The 21183-nt window shown below is 35.7% G+C and overlaps 1 protein-coding gene across 1 annotated transcript in view; it reads left to right on the top strand.

The window, feature by feature from the left end:
• Nucleotides 1-21183, top strand: part of DNAI4 (dynein axonemal intermediate chain 4) — a 100115-nt gene that overhangs the window by 54719 nt on the left and 24213 nt on the right. The window contains 2 exon segments of the mRNA XM_041770198.1: nucleotides 5053-5247; nucleotides 20404-20612. Of these exon segments, the coding sequence (XP_041626132.1) occupies nucleotides 5053-5247; nucleotides 20404-20612 (404 nt within the window).

The raw sequence follows: 21183 nt of genomic DNA on the forward strand, positions 1-21183 counted from the left end.
GCATGATGTGGGACTTGATCCCAGGACTCCGGGATCATGACCTGAGCCAAAGGCAGTCGCTCAACTGCTGAGCCATCCAGGCATTACTCTTACCTTGTCTTATAAAAATTTATAGCTTTGTGTTTTATATTTAGATCTAAGGTTTGGGATGCCTGTGTGGCTCAGTGGTTGAGCATCTGCTTTTGGCTCAGGGCATGATCTCAGTCCAGGGATCAAGCCCCACATCAGGCACTCTGTGAGGAACCTGCTTCTCCCTCTGTCTATGTCTCTGCCTCTCTCTCTGTGTCTCTCACGAACAAGTAAATAAAGTCTTTAAAAAAATAGATCTAAGGTTCATTTCAATTAATTTTTGTATAAGTCATTAATTCTATGTCTACATTTTTTGGGCATATGGATGTCCAGTTGTTCATATGTTGAAAAGACTTCTTTGAATTTTCTTGCTTCTATATCAAATATCAGGTGACTATATTTGAGTAGATCTATTTCTGAGCTTTCCATTCTGTTCTACAGATCAATTTGTCTATTCTTTCACAAATATCATATTGTCTTGGTTAACTGGAGCTTTATAGTAATTCTTAAAATTGGGTAGTATCAGTGTTTTATTCTTCAGTATTGTGTCAGCTATTCTTGGTCTTTCGACTGTCCATATAAACTTGAGAATCAGCTTGTCAATATCCATAAAATAACTTGGTTGGACTTTGGGATTGCACTGAATCTATAGATCAAATTGAAAAGCATTGGCCTCTTAACAATATGGAAACTTCCTATCCATGAAAACTTACTTGTTTGGATCTTCTTTGATTTCTTTCCTCAGAGTATTGTAATTTCCTCATGTAGATCTTGTACATGTTTTGTTAGATTTATACCTTAAGCATTTAACTTTTTAATGGTAATATTAATAGTATTATGGTTTTTATTTCAGTTGTTCATTACTGGTTTATAGGAAAGCCATTGACTTTTGTATCTTAATCTTGTATATTGTGACCTTGCTATAATTGCTTATTAGTTGGAAAATTTTATTTATACTTTTAAAAAAGATTTATTTATTTATTTATTTATTTATTTATTTATTTATTAGAGAGAGAGAGAGAGAGGCAGAGACACAGGCAGAGGGAGAAGCAGTCTTCGTGCTGGGAGCCCCATGCAGGGACTTGATCCCGGGACTCCAGGATCACACCCTGGGCCAAAGGCAGGCGCTGAACCACTGAGCCACCCAGGGATCCCCTAAATTTTATTTTTTTATAATTTTCATGGGATTTTCTACATAAACAACTGTGTCATCTACAAAGTTCTTTTCCTTTCCAATTTGTATAACTTTTATTTCTTTTCTTTGAATTATTATATTAGTTAGGACTTCTAGTATGATGTTGAATAAAGGTTCCTAGTCTTGTTCCTTATCTTAGTGGGGAAATTTTCGAGTTTTCACCATTAAATATGATGTTATGTGGAGGTTTTTCAAATCAAGTTGAGGAAATTCATTTCTGTTCTTAGTTTCCCGGGAGTTTGTTTGTTTGTTTGTTTTTTAAGATTTATTTATTTGAGAGAGAGAGAGGGAAAGAGGAGTTGTACGTGTGAATGGGAGGAGAAGCAGAGAGAGAGAGAAAGAGGCAAACCTCCCCCACTCTCCCACCTCCCTCCCCCCCCCCAACCTTCCCAGCCCCATTGAGCTCAGGGTCTATCTCAGGGCTCAATCCTGGGATCCTGAGATCAGGAGCTAAAATGGAGTCAGATGCCTAATGGACTGAGCCACCCAAGTACCTCAGTTTTTGGGACTTTATATCATCATGGGTGTTGGATTTTTGTCAAAAGAGTTTTCTGAATTTAATGTGACTTTTCTTCTTTAGCCTGTTGATGGGATGGATTACATTATTTTTAAGTGTTGCACTAGCTTTGGATACCTGGAGCAAACCCTACTTTGTTGGGTTGTATAATTCTTCTTATACACTGTTATATTTGACTTGCTAATATTTTGTTTAAGATTTTTGTGTTGTTCTCATAAGTAATATTGTTTTGTAATTCTCCATTTTTGTAATGTCTTCATCTAGTTTTGGTATTAGAGTAATGCCAGCCTAACACAATGAATTGGGAAGTGTTTCCTCTACTTATTTTCTGAAATAGATTGTACAAACATTCCTTAAATGTTTGATATAGTTCAGCAGTAAAACCATCTGGGCCTATTTTCTATTTTGGAAAGTTACTAATTATCGATTCAATTTCTTTAATAGAGATAGGCTTATTCAGATGATCTGTTTCACTTTGTGTGATTTCTTGTCTTTCAAGGAATTGTTCCATTTCATATAAATAATCAAATCTGTGGACATAGAGTTGTTCACAGTATTTCCTTATTATTCCATTGGTCTATGAGATCAGTAGTGATGGCACCTCTATTATTACTCATACTGGAAATTTATATGTTCTATTTCTTTTCTTGGCTAACATAGCTGATGATTATGAGTTTTATTGATTTTTTTTCAAAGAAATAACTTTTAATTTCATTGATTGTTTCTGATGATTTCCTGTTTCCAGTTTCCCTGATTTATGCTTTAATTTTTTATATACATTTGTTTCCTACTAGCTTTAGGCTTATGTTGCTCTTCTTACTCTAGTGCCCTGAGATGGAAGCTTAGATTACTAATTTTTAGTTTTTTCTTCTTTTCTAATATATGCATTCAAAAGCTATAAATTTCCCCCTAAGCATCTTTTTGTTGCATCTCACACATTTTGATGTTATATTTTTATTCTAATTTAGTTCAAATATTTAAAAATTTTATTTGAGACTTCTTTGACCTATTTTTTATTTATGTATTTTTTAACTTCCAAATACTTTGAGATTATCCAGCTTAGTTCTCTGTGAATTACAGTTTAATTCCACTGTGGTTTGAGAGCATATTTTGTATTATTTCTATTCTTTTAAATTCATTGAAATGTGCTTTGTGGCCCAGAATGCTCTAGCTTGGTGAGCATTCCAAGTGAGCTTGAGAAAAACATGTATTCTATTAAAATAGTGTTAAAGTCTCCAATTATAACAGTGGATGTGTCTGATTCTCCTTGCAGTTCTATCACTTTTGCCTGAAATATTTTGTAGTCCTGTTTTTTTGTTGCATAAATGATTAGAGTTGCTGTGTCTTTTTGGAGAATTGATTTCTTTTTTATTATGCAATACTCTTTATTTCTGATAATTTTTGGTTTTTGCTCTGAAGCCTACTTTGTCTGAAATTAAATATAGCTACTCCATCTTCTTTTGAGTAATGTTAACATAGTATATATTGTTCTATCTCTTTACTTTTAATCTATCTGTGTCTTTACATGTAAATTGCATTTCTTATAAATGATATTTTTTTAATGTGGACTGTATTATTATTTAGGCATGACAAGACCAACAGATCAGGACACTATTGCCATTGAAAAGAATGTTATACTTACAGATCTCAAGAGGAGGGGACATTCTATGCTGTGGGCTACACAGGGAAGCACCAGGATTGGTCAGGAGGCCGAAAGAATGAGGGGAAAATGTGGCCAAGAACCTTTGTTGTGGTTTCTGTTAGTAGAATGGGAGAACCCAATCTAAACATATGGATAATTAAAAGTCGAAACCTTTCTGAGCTGTGGTCATAGAGAGATGTAATAACAGAAGAAGGTCAAAGACATGTAATGATGTTGTCTCTCAAGATGGAGGAAGGGTGTGGGTGGCCTCTAGAATCTGAAAAAGAGGGATGCCTGGGTGACTCAGCGGTTGAGTGCCTGCCTTCAGCCCAGGGTGTGATCCTGGAGTCTTGAGATTGAGTCCCAGATCAGGCTCCCTGCATGGAGCCTGCTTCTCCCTCTGCCTATGTCTCTGCCTCCCTCTCTCTGTGTCCCTCATGAACAAATAAATAATAATTTTAAAGAAATAGAATCTGAAAAAGATAAGAAAATGAATTCTCTAGACCCTCTAGAAAGGAACATAACCCTATTAGCTTTTTAGTTTTAGCCCAGTGAGACCTGTGTCTAACTTACTTAACTTTAAAATAATAAATTTGCATGGTTTTAATTTGCTAAGTTTTTGATAGTTTATTTTCTCATCAACAAAAAAAACTAATGCAGTGGTATAGCATTTTTATAAAACAATAGTCAAATCGGACCTTTATCTGAGGGCTAATAATCTTAATTCAATTTGAATAACAATATATAGAGATATACATTACCTATGAGGTTATCACTGCTTATCTTCTGACAAACAGTATATTTTTGAATGATTAAGAATTCCAAAATGAAATTGCACTACTGGGTATTTACTCCAAAGATACAGATGTAATGAAATGATGGGACCCTTGTGCCCCAAAGTTTATAGCAGCAATGTCCACGGTAGCCAAACTGTGGAAGGAGCCATGATATCCTTCAACAGATGAATGGATAAAGAAGATGTGATAGATATATATATCTCACATTATATATATTATATATATATATATATATATATATATATGATATATAATGGAATATTACTCAGCCATCAGAAAGGACGAATACCTACCATTTGCTTTGACGTGGATGGAACTGGAGGGTATTATGCTGAGTGAAATAAGCCAATCCAAGAAAGACAATTATCATATGGTTTCACTCACTTGTGAAATATGGGAAATAGTGAAAGGGACTATAAGGGGAAAGGAGGGAAACTGAATGGGGAAAATTAGAGAGGGAGACAAACCATGAGAGTCTCCTTACTCTGGGAAACAAAGAGTTGCAGAAGGGGAGGAGGGTGGGAGGATGGGGTAACTGGGTGATGGGCACTGAGGATGGCACTTGATGGGATGAGCACTGGGTGTCATACTATATGTTGGCAAATTGAATTTAAATAAAATATTTAAAAAGTATTCCAAAATGATATTATATATGTATATGTTCTATGTGCTTGGTACATAAAAACTATTCAATAAATGTCTGTTGAAGTTGTTGAATATTGGAGGAAAACAAATAGTAATGACAAAATGGGATTTTTATAATGCTTAGAATGCATTAATTGTGTAATACTATCTAAATAATTTTATCATTGCATCATTTTGTATTTTACAGATAGTGAAGCTAGTTCCTTAATGGATATAGAAAATGTAATTCTGACTACAATCCATGATGATGAAGAAGATCACTCAGAGACAATATTGAAATCTGACAAGTTTCGTCAGGCCTTATTTTTTATGGAACGAGTTCTAATGGAAAATTTATTTCAGCCAAAACTTGCAGCTTATCGTCAGCTTCGTATTTTAAAAGGTATTTGCAAAAATCACATTAGGAAAACTCAAATAATAATAATAAAAAAGAAAATCTTAAATAATTAAAAGAATTAAATGGAGTTATTATTTCTAAATGTAACCTCCAGATTGGGTTAACACTTATCAAAAGACACATTTGTACAGCTTTTAGCATTAAACATCCAAATAACAGAGTTCACACTACAGACCCCGCAAAAAGAGTTAGTCTCTTAAACTATAATCTTCATAAGCTTCCGTGGCTCTTTTCTCTCACCCCTGCATTGAATTATTTTCTCACATTTAAACCCCCTCTCCAGGGGATCCCTGGGTAGCTCAGCGGTTTAGCGCCTGCCTTTGGCGGAGGGCAGGATCTTGGAGTCCCGGGATCGAGTCCTACGTCGGGCTCCTGGCATGGAACCTGCTTCTCCCTCTGACTGTGTCTCTGCCTTTCTCTCTCTCTCTCTATGTCTATCATAAATAAGTAAAAATAAATCTTTAAAAAAATATATAAACCCCCTCTCCATTGCCACTGATACTTTCCAGATTCTGGTGGTTATTACCACTCCCTAACTTTATTGCAAGGGCATTCTTCCTATTTTTACTGCTGCAAATCCCATCTCATATGTTCACAGAATATTTTGAAAGATTTTAGAGATTAATTCAACCTTTCAATTTTTGAATAAGGAAGATGGAACATATAGAAACTTTCCAGGTGTAGAGTCTATGACAAAGGTAGGCATTCAACCAAGTTCTTCTGATCTCATCCCAATTCTCTTTCCCCTCTACTATCCTGGTGGGCTAATGGGTTTGAACCTGGAACTTAACTGTTAAAAAAACCTTCAATAACTTCTCATTGCCTAGAATAAATGATAAACCCTAAGATTTCCCTTGTGCTATTTTCCAGTTAAATCTTACTTCCCATAAGCAGGCATTTTATCTGATATTTCTCATCATAGATGAACTGTTTTGGTATGTCAAAAACTGGGATCATACAGTAAGTACAGCTGACTCCTGAACAAGGCAGGGCTTAGGGATGATGACTCTGGCACAGTTGAAACTCCAAGTATAACTTTGGACTCCCCCGCCCCAAAGTTATCTACTAATAACTTACTGTTAACCAGAAGCCTTACCAATAGCCTAGTCAATTAGCACACATTTTGTAGGTTGTATATATTTTATACTATATTCTTACAATAAAGCAAGCTATAGAAAAGAAAATATTATTATGAAAATCATAAGGAAAAGAAAATACATTTATAGTTTTATATATACACTAACCTGGGCCAGGGTCAGTGACAGGGACTGTGGTCCTGGGCCCAGAATAGCAAAGTTCTGCAGTCTGGTGGCCTCAGCTCAGCAGTAGCAGCTGCTCAGTGGGCCTATGGGTAGTGAAAGCAGTCTAGAGGCACGATAGAGCTGTACCACACTGCCTGGAGTTGTATACCAGGTGTACCACCTGAAAGTGGCCATTTCAGTTGCAGCCAAGCATGAGCACACTGGTCTTTAGGAGGCCATGAGGCAGGGGGCTACCACAGGGAAGAATCTGCACTAGACCTGCAATGGGACCAAGGCCCTTGGCCTCCCTGGAGCAACTTTGGAGGCAAGTTGGTGGAGGACTCTGGGGAACATGGGGCTCCCTGTTCAATAGCATCCTTGCCTTCTGGTTGTGTTCATCTTTAGCTCAGCCTTCTGCCTGATAGCCCTCAATGTAACACCTGACCATCATATCCTCACTTAGGGCTACCTACAGACCTTTCCTCAGGGGGCATCCCCAGGCACTCATATAGCAAGTTCCACCTCTGTGCCGGTGCCTCTGTTCCATCTTTGGAGACTGGGGTGGGCAGTTATAAATAAATGCCTTGTGGCTTTTGCTGTTAACTAAAAAACAACAACAACAACAACAACAACAACAACAACAACAACAAAACTCTACATATAAGTGGACCTACACAGTTCAAACCTGTGTTTTTCAAGGGCCACTTGAATGCTTTTGTGTCTGGCTTCTTTCATTCAACATAATGGTTTTAAGACTCATCAAAGTTGATGTGTGATAAGTGGTTCGTTTTTTTTTTTTCTGAGTACTGTTCCATTTTATGCATATATCATAATTATTCATATATTCATTCCACCTATTTATGGACACCTGGACTGTTTCCAGTTTGAGGTTTTTATGATAAAGCTGCTATGATCATTTTTGTGTCTTTTGCAGACATATATTTTAATTTATCTTGGGTAATTACCTAGAAATGGAATTTTGGGTCACTGGATAGATGCACATTTGACTTTTTTAGAAACTGCAAAATACCTTTCTAAAGTACTTGTCCCACCTTATGCTACCACAAATAATGTACAAGATTACCAGTTGCTCCACATTCTTAATAACAGCTGATGTTGGCAGTTCTTTCAGTGTTGTTCTAAGGACTAATCATGTTGAATTTGTGCACTTTTTTTTTTCACCACTTACGTATCTTCTGTGTAATGTTTGGTTGAGTCTTTTGCCATTTTAACTTATCTTTTCTTTTTTTAAAAAAATTAAGTTGTAGGAGCTTATTTTCATATATTCTAGAACATGCTCTTTGAAAGATACATGTATTACAACTGTTTAGTCTAAGTCAATGACTTCCCAATATGTTTTTGTTTTGATAGCACGAGTTATTAATTTTGATGGAGTCTTATCTATCACTTTTTTCTTTTGTAGTTAATCTTTCCATGTCATTTTAAAGATATCTTTGCCTGCTTCAAGATTACAAATATCTTTGTCTTCTTCCTAAACTTAAGGAAAAGCATTCAATATTTTATCATTAAATATGATGTTAGGTGTAATTTTTTGTAGCTGTCTTTTGTTGGTTTGAGGAAATTTCCTTTGCTTTCTAGTTTTCTAAACATTTTCAAGGATAAATGGGTGTTGAATTTTGTCAAGGGTACCCAGGATAGCCAACATAACATTGAAGGGAAAGAACAAAGCTGGAAGACTGACGTTTTACCTGACTTTAAGATTTATTTTAAAGCTATAGTAGTCAAGGCGGTATGGTATGGCAAAAGAATAGACACAGAGATCAGCAGAACAGAATAGAGAGCCCCCAAATAGATCCACATAATTGTAGTCAACTAATCTTTGACAAAAGAGAAAAGGCAATAAAATGGAGAAAAGTTAATCTTTTCAACCAATGGTATTGAAAAAAATGGTCATTTACACATAAAATAAAGAATCTAGTCACAGACCTAATATCATTCACAAAAATTAACCCAAAATACATCATAGACTTAAATGTACTATCCAAAACTATAAAGCCCTTAGAAGTCAACACAGGAAAAAATCTTTGATGATTTTAGAGTCATTTGGCAATGACTTTGTAGATTTAACACCAAAGGCATAAACTTCTCTGTAAAAGGTATTGTTAAGAGAATGAGAAATCAAGTTACAGACTGGAGAAAATATTTGCCAAAGACATATATGTTAAAGGACACTTCCAAAATATAAAAATATTTCTTAAAAGTCAATAAAAAAATAACATGATCAAAAAATGATCAAAAGACCTTGTTAACAGACACTTCCTCCCAAAAATATACACATTGCAAATGAGCATATAAAAAGACAACATCATATGTCATTAGGGAATTGAAAACTAGAACAACAATGAAGTGCCACTACACACCTATTAGAATGATGAAAATTCAAAACACTGACACCACCAAATACTGGCAAAGATATGGAACAAGAACTCTTATTCTGATATTGCATCAAGTTTAGCCACTATGAAAGACAGTTTGGCAGTTTCTTACAAAACTAAACATACTGTTACCGTATGGTCCATAATCACACTCCTTGGTATTTACCCATAATCACACTCCTTGGTATTTACTCAATACTTTAATACCCATAAAAACCTGCACACAAATGGTTTCAGTCGTTTTATTGATAATTCCCCAAACTTGGAAGTAACCAAGATGTCCCTCAGTAGGTGAATGAATAAATAAATTGTGACATGTCCAGACAATACAATATTATCAGCACTAAAAAGAAATGAATTTTCAAGCCATGAATGGATATGGAGAAAACTTAAAGGCGTATTACTAAATGAAAGAAGCCAATATAAAAAGGCTATATATGGTATGGTTTCAAATGTATAGCATTCTGGAAAAGACAAAAATATGGAAATAGTAAAAAGATCATTGATTGCTAGAGATTTGAGGGCCAGGAGGAACTAATAGGCAGAGCAATACAATTATTAGAGAAGTGAAACTATTCTCTATAATACTATAATGGTGAGTACATGTCATTGTATATTTGCTCAAACCCATAGAATGTACACATCAGGAGTGAACCCTAATGTAAACTATGGAGTTGGGTGATAATGCTTTGTCATTGTAGGTTCATTGATTATAACAAATATATCACTGGTGCAGGATGATGATTCTAAGGGAGGCTATGCATATATATGGGTTTGAGGGTAGGGGAACTCTTCACTTTTAAGTCCAACTTTTCTGTGAGCCTAAAAATTCTCTAAAAAGTCTATTAAAGAAAAAGCTATTAACATATACTTAAGGATTTAAGGAAAATAAGAATGATGAAAGCTTTATACAGAACCAAATGGAACTTCTAGAGCTGAAAAATATAATACTTGAAATGAAAAGTTCACTGGATGGTTTTATCAGAATACTAAAAACTGCAAAAGACCATTAAAGCAACAGGAACATTCCAAACTGAAGTAGAGAAAGAAGTAAGTCTAAAAAAAATAAAGCCTCAGTGACCTGTGTCACAAGGTCATGTGACTTAACACATGATATTGGCATTGTAGTAGTGGAAAAGGAAGGAGGAGAAGCAGAAAAATATTTGAAGAAAGGGTAGTTGAAAATTTCTCATACTTGAACAAATCTTAAACCAATATAAGAAGCTCAATGAAACCTAAACAAGCAGAAAAATATTTGAAGAAAGGGTAGTTGAAAATTTCTCATACTTGAACAAATCTTAAACCAATATAAGAAGCTCAATGAAACCTAAACAATATAAACACAATGAAAAACACATTGAGGTACATCATAAATATATGTCAAAAAATCTTAAAAGTTACCAGATAAAAGATATTACATTTGGAGAATAAAGCTAATAATGACCTTATTTCTCATCAGAAGGCAGAAGACAATGCAATGACATTTTTACTGTGCTAAAAAATTCTACAGCTAGAGAAAATATCCTTCAGAAATTGAGGTGAAATAAAAACATGTTTAGACAAACAAAAGCTGAGAGAATTCATGCCAGCAGACAAGCATTGCAAAAAATGTTAAAGGAAGTTCTTCAGACTGATAAAAAAATAACAGAAATTATGATCTACACAAATGAATAGAGTGCTGGAATTAGAAAATGTGAGTGAAAGTAAGAGATATTTCTTACTATTTAAAATTTTTCCTTAAAGATAATTAAATTGTCAAAATGATCACAAATTTTATTTGGTAAAGCAAAGGACCTAGAATAACCAAGTCAATTTTGAAACAAAGAATGAAGTTGGAGGACTTACCCCACCTGATCACAGGTGATGATTACAAAGCTACAGTAATCTAGATAGTGTGGTATTTGTCTAAGGTAGACATATAGATAGCTGAGGTAAAATAGTGGTCCAGATATAAACACAGACTTATATGATCACTTGATTTTTGACAAATATGCCAAAGTGAATTAATTAAAAGAGACTATCTTCTCATAAATGGTGCTGAAACAATTGGATATCCATATAGGGGAAAAATGAACTTCAACCCCCATGTCATATCATATATAAATTAACTCAGAATGGACTATAGATTTACATATAAAAATTAAAACTATAAAGTTCTAGGAGAAGATAAGAAAAAATGTTTATGATCTTAGCATAATAAAAGATTATTTAATACACAAAAATCCCAAAACATGAAAGAAAAAAATTGATGAGGCTTTTGTGGTAGTTAAAGTATCTGATCTTTGAATAACACTGTTATGGGGGAAAAATGCAAGCAACAGTCTAGAAGAATATGTTTACAACATACATCTAACCAAAGACATAAATTAGGAATATGTAAAGCCACAGCCTATAAAAAATATAGACAGTCTAATAGAAAATAGGCACAAGATTTGAACAGAAACCACTAAAAATATGCATTAATGATCAATAGACACCTTAAAATGTACTAAACATAATTTGTTGTCAAGGAAATGCAAGTTAAAACCATAAAATGCTACTATATGCTAGTTGGAATGGCTAAAATTAAAAATAATGAAAACACCAAGCAAGAATATGGAGTAACTAGGTTTTTTATATATTGCTGTGGGAGTATAAAATTGTACAACCATGTTGGAAGTCTTCTGGGGAGTTTCTTAAGATAGTAAGTATAGATCCACCGAATGATCCAATTATCCTGTTCCTGGGTACTCACTCAAGAAAACATGTCTGCAAAAAAGACTTATGTAAGAATGCTCATAGCAACTTTTTTCATTAAGAGCCCAAAACTGGAAACAGCCCAGATGTCTATCAACAGGTCAATGCATTAACAAATGATGGATCACAACTCAGCAATAAAAATGAATGAACTACTTATATACATAATAACCTTGATGGATCTCAAAAACATTGTTGAGGGAAAGAAGCCACACACAAAAGAACACATACCAACAGATCCATTTATATGATATGCTATCACAAACAAAACTAAATCTAAGGTGATAGAAATCAAACCGGTGCTTGACTGTGGTGGGTAGAGCTGAACTGGGAAGTAACAGGAGGAAACTTTTTTGGCTAATGGATATGTTCTCTGTCTTGACTGGTGTGTTTGCTACATTGGTGTGTGTATTAAAACTCATCAAACTGTACAGCTAAAATCTATGTCAATGAATTTTCTCACAATTAAAAAATGCTGTAGTATTTATATTATCTTGGGTTCATTTATTTTATTTTAAGATTTTATTTATTTATTCATGAGACACACACACACACACAGAGAGAGAGAGAGAGAGAGAGAGAGAGAGAGGCAGAGACACAGGTAGAGGGAGAAGCAGGCTCCATGCAAGGAGCCTGAGTGGGACTTGTTCCCGGGTCTCCAGGATCAGGCCCTGGGCTGAAGGTGGCGCTAAACCACTGAGCCACCTGGGCTGCCCTCTTGGGTTCATTTAAAGAGTGATATACCACTGTTATTCCTAACAGCTATTGAGGCATAAGTGACATACAATAAATTGCACATATTTAAGGTTTACAATTTAATAAGCTTTAATATACCACCACAGTCAATATATACATACAATGATAAATAATGGTAATTAATGTACTCATCACCCTCAAAATTTTCTTCATGTCCTTTGGAATCCATCCTTTCTATTTTTCCCTCATCCTCAGGAAACCACTGATTTGCTTTATATCCCCATATAGAATAGTTTACATTTCTTAGAACTTTATATTAATGTAATCATACATTATGTACTCTTATTTATCTGGCTTCTTGTCACTGAGAAAAATTGCTTTCAGATTCACTAATGTAGTATGTATCAATAGTTCATTTCTTTTTATTACTGATGAGTATTCCATTGTATGAATATCCTTTACTGTGTTATTCTTTTAGCTGTTGATTGATATTTATCTACAGTTTGGGAGCATTACAAATAAAGTTAGTATGGATATTTGTGTATGAGTCTTTGCATGGACATTTCCTTTTATTTCTCTTGGGTCAATACCTAGGAGTAGAATAGGTGGATTGCATGTCAAATGTATATTTAAGTTTCTTCTTTCCTAAAATATGCCTTCTAAGCACTGCTTTAACTGAACCTCATAAAATTTGAAATGCTGTATTTGCATTTCATTAAAATATTTAAAAATTTCTTTTCAGATGTCTTCATTGACCCATGTTTTAATTATAAATGTGTTGCTTAATATCCACATATTTTGGGGTTTTCTAGCTATATTTCTGTTATTAATTTCTAATTTAATTCCATTATGGTCTAAGAATATACTTTGATTTCTACTCTTTTAGATTTGTTTAAGGTTTTTATTTGTTTGTTTGTGACCCATAATATGGTCTATCGTAAAAAATTTTCTGTGACACTTGAGAAAAATATATATTCTGGTGTTTTTGGATGGAGTGTTTTATAAATATCAGTAGGTCAAGTTGATTGAGTGTGATGTTCAGTTTATCTGTATCCTTACTGGTTTTCTGCCTACCTGTTCTGTCAGTTATTAAGAGAGGATTGTTAAAATCTGAACTATAAGTGTATTTGTTTCTTTCACTTTTCAGATCTATTGTTTTTTGTTTAATGTATTTTGTTAGGTCCATACACATTTTTGGGGGTGACTATGACTTCTTGGAGAATTGACTGCTGACTTTTCCAACTTATACAGGCAGAAATCTTGGGGATATATGTGGGGATGGATATTAAGGGCATAGGGTAATGATGGAAATAATATAAAGTTACATCAGACCAAATTTACTGATTCGGGTCCACTAAGCAGAGATTATGGATTCAATGTTGTAGCTCAGGGGATTAGAAATGACTCTAATAGGAATTTGACCTGAATTTTAAAGAGAGAACAGCCAGAACACTACAGAGAGAAGGGTTTTCACTTCTAGCAAGAATTATCTAGGGTGAAATTTACTTGAATTGTGGTTGATATTCTTGACTCAGCCCTCTCATAGAGCCACTCTGCACTGAGCAAAATGACTAGAAGGAAGAATTCACTACAAAAGAAAGAAGCAGAAACAGCACTCTCTGCCACAGAGTTATAGAATATGGATTACAATTCGATGTCAGAAAGCCAATTCAGGAGCACAACTATAAAGCTACTGGTGGCTCTGGAAAAAAAGCATAAAGGATTCTAGAGACTTTGTGACTGCAGAATTTAGATCTAATCAGGCTGAAATTAAAAATCAATTAAATGAGATGCAATCCAAACTGGATATCCTAATGACAAAGGTTAATGAGTTGGAAGAAAGAGTGAACGACATAGAAGACAAGTTGATGGCAAGGAAGGAAGCTGGGGAAAAAAGAGAAAAACAAGAGACCATGAGGAAAGGTTAAGGGAAATAAATGATAGCCTCAGAAGGAAGAAACTATGTATAATTGGGGTTCCAGAAAGTGCCAAAGAGGGCCAGAGGGCCAGAAAGCATATTTGAACAAATCATACCTGAGAACTTCCCTAATTTGGGGAGGGAAGAAGATAGAGAGGTCTCCCCCCAAAAATCAATAAAAACCATTCAACACCTCAACATTTAATAGTGAAACTTCCAAATTCCAAAGATAAAGAGAAAAATCCTCAAAGCAGTGAGAGACAAGAGATTCTTAACTTATATGAGGGGAAATATCAGATTAATAGAAGACCTCTGCACAGAGACCTGGCAGGCCAGAAGGGCTGTCAGGATATATTCAGGGTACTAAATAAGGAGAACATGCAGCCAAGAACACTTTATCCAGCAAGGCTCTCATTCAGAATAGAAGGAGAGATAAAGAGCTCCCAAGATAGGCAGAAACTGAAAGAATATGTGACCACCAACCCAGCTCTGCAAGAAATATTAATGAGGACCCTCTAAGAGAAAGAGGAAGCCCAAAGAAATAATCCACAAAACAGGGACTTAAATAGGTATTACGATGACACTAAATTCATATCTTTCAGGATCCCTGGGTGGTGCAGAGGTTTGGCGCCTGCCTTTGGCCCAGGGCGCAATCCTGGAGACCCGGGATCGAATCCCACATTGGGCTCCCGGTGCATGGAGCCTGCTTCTCCCTCTGCCCATGTCTCTGCCTCTCTCTCTCTGTGACTATCATAAATAAATAAAAAAAAATTAAAAAAAAAATAAATTCATATCTTTCAATAGTCACTCTGAATGTGAATGGGCTTAATGATCCCATCAAAAGGTGCAGGGTTTCGGACTGGATAAAAAGCAAGACACATCTATTTGCTGTCTACAAGAGACTCATTTTAGACCTAAGGACACCTACAATCTGAAAATGAAAGGTTGGAGAACCATTTACCATTCAAATGGTCCTCAAAAGAAAGCTGGGGTAGCAATTCTCATATCAGATAAAGTTTATCCCAAAGACTGTAGTAAGAGATGAAGAGGGACACTATATCATATTTAAAGGATCTATCCAACAAAAAGACCTAACAATCATGAATATTTATGCCCCTAATATGGAAGCTGCCAAGGATATCAATCAATTAATAACCAAAGGAAAGACATACTTAGATAATAATACACTAATAATAGGAGACTTAAATATGGCACTTTCTGCAAATGACAGATTTTCTAAGCACAGTATCTCCAAAGAAACAAGGGCCTTAAATGATACACTGGACTAGATGAATTTCACATATATATACAGAACTTTTCATCTGAATGCAACATTCTTCTCAAGTACAAATGGAACTTTCTCCAGAATAGACCAAATACTGGGTCACAAATCAGGTCTCAACCAATACCAAAAGATTGAAATTGTCCCCTGCATATTTTCAGACCACAATGCTTTGAAACTAGAACTCAATCACAGTAAGAAATTTGGAAGAAACTCAAACACGTGGAGGCCAAACAGCATCCTACTAAAGGATGTATAGGACAATCAGTATATTAGAGACGAATTAAAAAGATTCATGGAAACTAATGAAAATGAAGATACAACCATTCAAAATCTTTGGGATATAGCAAAAGTAGTCCTAAGAGGGAAATATATCACAATACAGACATCCCTCAAAAAATTAGAAAAAACTCAAATACACAAGCTAACCTCACACCTAAAGGAACTGGAGAAAGAACAGCAAATAAAACTTACACCAACCAAAAAAGAGAGTTGTTAACAAGATTCAAGCAGAGCTCAATGAAATAGAGACCAGAAGAACTGTAGAACAGATCAACAAAACCAGGATTTGGTTCTTTGAAAGAATTAATAAGATAGATAACTCATTAGCCATCCTTATTAAAAAGAAGAGAAAAGACTCAATAATATCATGAATGAAACAGGAGACATCACAATCAATACCAAGGAAATACAAACAATTTTTAAAATGTAGTATGAACAGTTATATGCCAATAAATTAGGTAATCTAGAAGAAATGGATGCATTTCTGGAAAACCACAAACTACCAAAACTGTAATCAGAAGAAATAGAAAACCTGAACAGGCCAATAACCAGGGAAGAAATTGAAGCAGTCATTAAAAAACCTCCCAAGACACAAAAATTCAGGGCCAGATGGCTTCCCAGGGGAATTTTACCAAACATTTAAAGAAGAAATAATAACTATTTTACTAAAGCTGTTCCGAAGGATAGAAAGGGATGGAATACTTCCAAACTCGTTTTATGAGGCCAGCATCACCTTAATTCCAAAGCCAGACAAAGATCCCACCAAAAAGAATTATAGACCAAAATCCCTGATGAACATGGATGCAAAAATTCTCAACAAGATACTAGCCAATAGGATCCAACAGTACATTAAGAAGATTATTCACCATGACCAAGTGGGATTTATCCCCTGGATGCAAGGTTGGTTCAACACTCATCAAAATCTTAGAGGAGAACACAGGCAACACCCTTTTTGAACTTGGCCACAGCAACTTCTTGCAAGATACATCTATGAAGCCAAGGGAAACAAAAGCAAAACTGAACTATTGGAACTTCATCAAGATAAAAAGCTTCTGCACAGCAAAAGAAACAGTCAACAAAACTAAAAGACAACCTATAGAATGGGAGAAGATATTTGCAAATCTAAAAGATTGCAAAATCCTTTATCAGGTAAAAGACTAGTATCCAAGATCTATAACGAACTTATGAAAATCAACAGCAAAGAAACAAACAATCCAATCATGAAATGGGTAAAAGACATGAACAGAAATTTCACCAAAGAAGACATAAACATGGCTAACAAGTACATGAGAAAATGCTCCGCATCACTTGCCATCAGGGAAATACAAATCAAAAGCACAATGAGATACCACCTCACACCAGTGAGAATGGGGAAAATTAACAAGACAGGAAATAACAAATGTTGGAGAGGATGTGGAGAAAGGAGAACCCTCCTGCACTGTTGGTGGGAATGTGAACTGGTACAGCTACTCTGGAAAACTGTGTGGAGGTTCCTCAAAGAGTTAAAAATAGAGCTACCCCACGACCCAGGAATTGCACTGCTGGGGATTTATCCCAAAGATAATGATGTAGTGAAATGGCAGGACACCGGCACCCCAATGTTTATAGCAGCAATGTCCTCAATAGCCAAACTGTGGAAGGAGCCTCGGTGTCCATCGAAGGATGAATGGATAAAGAAGCTGTGGTCTATGTATACAATGGAATATTACTCAGCCATTAGAAACGACAAATACCCACCATTTGCTTCAATGTGGATGGAACTGGAGGTATTATGCTGAGTGAAGTAAGTCAATCAGGGAAGGACAAACATTATATGGTTTCACTCATATGGGGAATATAAAAATAGTGAAAGGGATTATAGGGGAAAGGAGAGAAATGAGTGGGAGAAACCAGAGAGGGTGACAAAACCTGAGAGACTCCTAACTCTGGGAAATGAACAAGGGGTAACAGAAGGGGAGGCGGGCAGGGGATGGGATGACTGGATGACGGGCACTGAGGGGAGCACTTGACGGGATGATCACTGGGTGTTATATGTTGGGAAATCGACCTGCAATAAAAAATATACATATTTTTTAAAAAAGAAATGGATCTAATAGTTTTATTTTCTTTTTGTTATTTTCTTGGATGATATTAGACCCAAATGTGGTCTTCACTAACTGAAGCTGAAATGTCAGAACTGCTTAGTACACTATAGAGAAAGGTATCCAAAGGCTTAGGGCATTAGAATATTAGGGTAGATTTATCATGATCACCTGCTCACCCACTGCAGAAGGAAAATACACCTTTAACCACAATTGTGAGAAATACATTTTTGAGGGGATATCCCAACGTCCTTGAAGATCTCCGTGGTCACTCTTCTCTGTAGGTCAGAAATTACCGTGGGAACTGCAGTAAACTGAGATCCTTAAACAATTTGATCCTGAGTGGCAGGGGATAAGTGGCAGCCCTTAATTACTAAAGAAAAGGCAGGCATGGTTATCAGAGCAGACAACGCAGAAATCAGAATAGTCTGACTCACAGACACCCATGGTAGTTGATCATCATGTACCTAGAAGAGAATACAGGTAGGTGCTGTATTGGTTTGCTACAGCTGCCATAACAAAATACCAGACTGGGTGGCTTAAACAACAGAAATGTACTTTGTCATAATTGTGGAGGCTGGAAGCCCATGATTGAAGTGTTCACATAGTTGGTTTCCTCTGAGACCTCTCTTCTTGGGTTCCAGATGGCTACCCTCTTGCAGTTCTTTACATGTTTTTTTTTTTTTATCTGTGCACGTGCATCCCTTGTGTCTTTTGGTGTGTCTAAATTTCCTTTTCTTATAAGGATAGTAGTCATATTTGATTAGGACTTAGAGGAATGGCCTTGTTTTAACTTAATCACTTCCTTAAAGCCTTTGTCTCCAAACCCTTTACATTCAAAGGTAATGGGGATTTGGGCTTCAATATATAAATTTTGGGGACACCCAATACAGCCCATAAACGGTGGTCTCCTAAATTCTTATATGATCTGTATAAACAGAAGAATCAAGTGAGCAGAAGTCTAATTTGAAATACCAAAATAAAGTCATAGCCCTTTAAGCAATTTCTAGATTTGAGTCAGTTTGCAGACCCAGAACTCCTTGAATAGAGGGGACGTATCCCACTATACTGTCGAAAATGTATACTGTTAATATTTCTTTCAACTTTCCCCCAAGGAACCTATTTCCTTTTACCAAGGTGAATGTGCTTTGGGGAAAAGGAAATCATCAGAAATTTCAGGGATCAGTGCACACTAACTCTGAGAGTTCACTAACTTCACAAGACCCAAAACATCACTGTGGTCTATTAGCCAGATAAGGACTTACAGAGGTCAGGTGATCAGTGGAATTTTAGCTCAGGTCCACCTCCTAGTGAGTCCAGTGGGTCACGGAACCCATTCTGTGGTTATTTCCTGCGTTCCAGAATGTATTCTTTGGAGTAGAAATATTCCGCAACTGGCAGAATGCTCATGTTTTATCACTGAGCTGTGGAGGGAGGCCTTTTATGGTAGGAAATGACTAAGTAGAAGCCACTAGGGTTGCCTCTACTTATGAAACTAGGAAAGCAATACCACATTTCTGGAGGAATGGTAGAGATTCTACCATCAAGGACTTGAAAGATGCAGGAGTATTGACTCCCATCACATCTCCCGTTCAACTTATTTATTTGGCCTGCATAGAAAAATACGGGATCTTAGGGAATAACTGGATTATTGTGAACCTAACCAGATAGTGATTCCAATTGCGGTTGCTGCTCCAAATGTGGTTGCATTGCCAGAGGAAATTAATACATACCCTGGTACCTGGGATGCAACTATTGACACAGAAATGCTCTTCCCACCCGGCGCCCTGCAAGACCTGTTGATAAAGACCACTGGAAGCTATTTTGCTTTCAGCTGGCCAGACCAGCAATATACCTTCACTGTCCTACCTCAAAGTTATATCAGCTCTTCAGAATTATATTATAATTTTGTTTGCAGATAATTTTCCCTTCAACAAAATATCACAATGGTCCATTACATTGATGATATTATGCTGATTGGACCTGATGAACAAGAAGTAGACTTATTGGTAAGGCATTTGCATGCCAGAGGGTGAGAAATGAATCTAATATGGTTTTTTAGGGGCTTTCCACCTCAGTGAAATTTTCAAGGTCGGTAATATGGAGTATATCAAGATATACCTACCAAGGTGAAGGATAAGTTGTTTCATCTGGCACCTCTTAGAACCAAAAAAAAGGGGGGGGTGTCTATGCCTAGTAGACTTATTTGTTCTTTGGAGGCAATATATTCCTTATTTGGATGTGTTACTCTGGCTCATTTACTGAGTGACCTGAAAAGATGCTAGCCTTGAATGGGGCCCAGAACGACAGAAGATTCTTCAACAGATCCAGGCAGTATTTCAGCATGTCCTATCACTTAGGCCATATGACCCAGCAGATTCAATGGTGCTTGAAATGTCTCATAGATGGAGGTGCTGTTTGGAGCCTTTGACAGGCTCCTGTAACCATTTATTTGGCCTGCATAGAAAAGGATAGAGAATAATAATATCTTTATGTGATTTAATTTTAGAACCAGAACCTGAAGAACCTGCAGACTTTCTAGAAAGTAAAAAACTTGAAGAGTCACAGGAAGAGGGTAAGAAGGAAGAAGAAGAAGAAATAGAAATAAGTACAGAACAGTCGACAATACCAGCCATTTTGGAACGACTTTGGTCCTTTTCCTGTGATTTAACCAAAGGCCTTAGTGTGAGCAGCCTTGCCTGGAATAAAATAAATCCTGTAAGTTATTGAACATTTTAACAATTCTATGTTTAGCATATAAGGTGACTGTCAAGTACTAATGAAGTTTTTTTTCCCCTCAATTTTAGGCAAGGGATTTTAACTGACATAAACCAGAGTTTTAATATCCTTTCACAAGAAGTTCATGTTTCAAAAAATGGAAAATGAAAATAGTTATAAAATAAGTTTTTTCTCCTTCAATATGAAAACATCATCATTTTTATTTTAGGAGATGTACTTGGGACATAGTTTCTCTGAATCCATATTAGATACTTAAAGTAAACCAGAAGATAATATATAATTGATTTATTTTCAGATATCAAACTCATGTACCCAAATTTATATTCTTCTTGAAGTAATCATATTCAGAAGTATATACTTAATCTACTGATTCTGAAAATGTGCAAAATAATTTTGAGATTCCCAAAATGCTATTACTACTAGTAATAACAAATACTTAAACAGCACTTACTATATTCCAGGTGCTATTGCAAGCATTTTACTTTTATTAACACAACTCTGAGTTAGGTACTATTTTCCCCACTATGTTGATGAGGAAACTGAAGTACAA

The sequence above is a fragment of the Vulpes lagopus genome, chromosome 10, assembly GCF_018345385.1.
Source record: "Vulpes lagopus strain Blue_001 chromosome 10, ASM1834538v1, whole genome shotgun sequence".
NCBI classification, from domain to species: Eukaryota; Metazoa; Chordata; class Mammalia; order Carnivora; family Canidae; genus Vulpes; species Vulpes lagopus.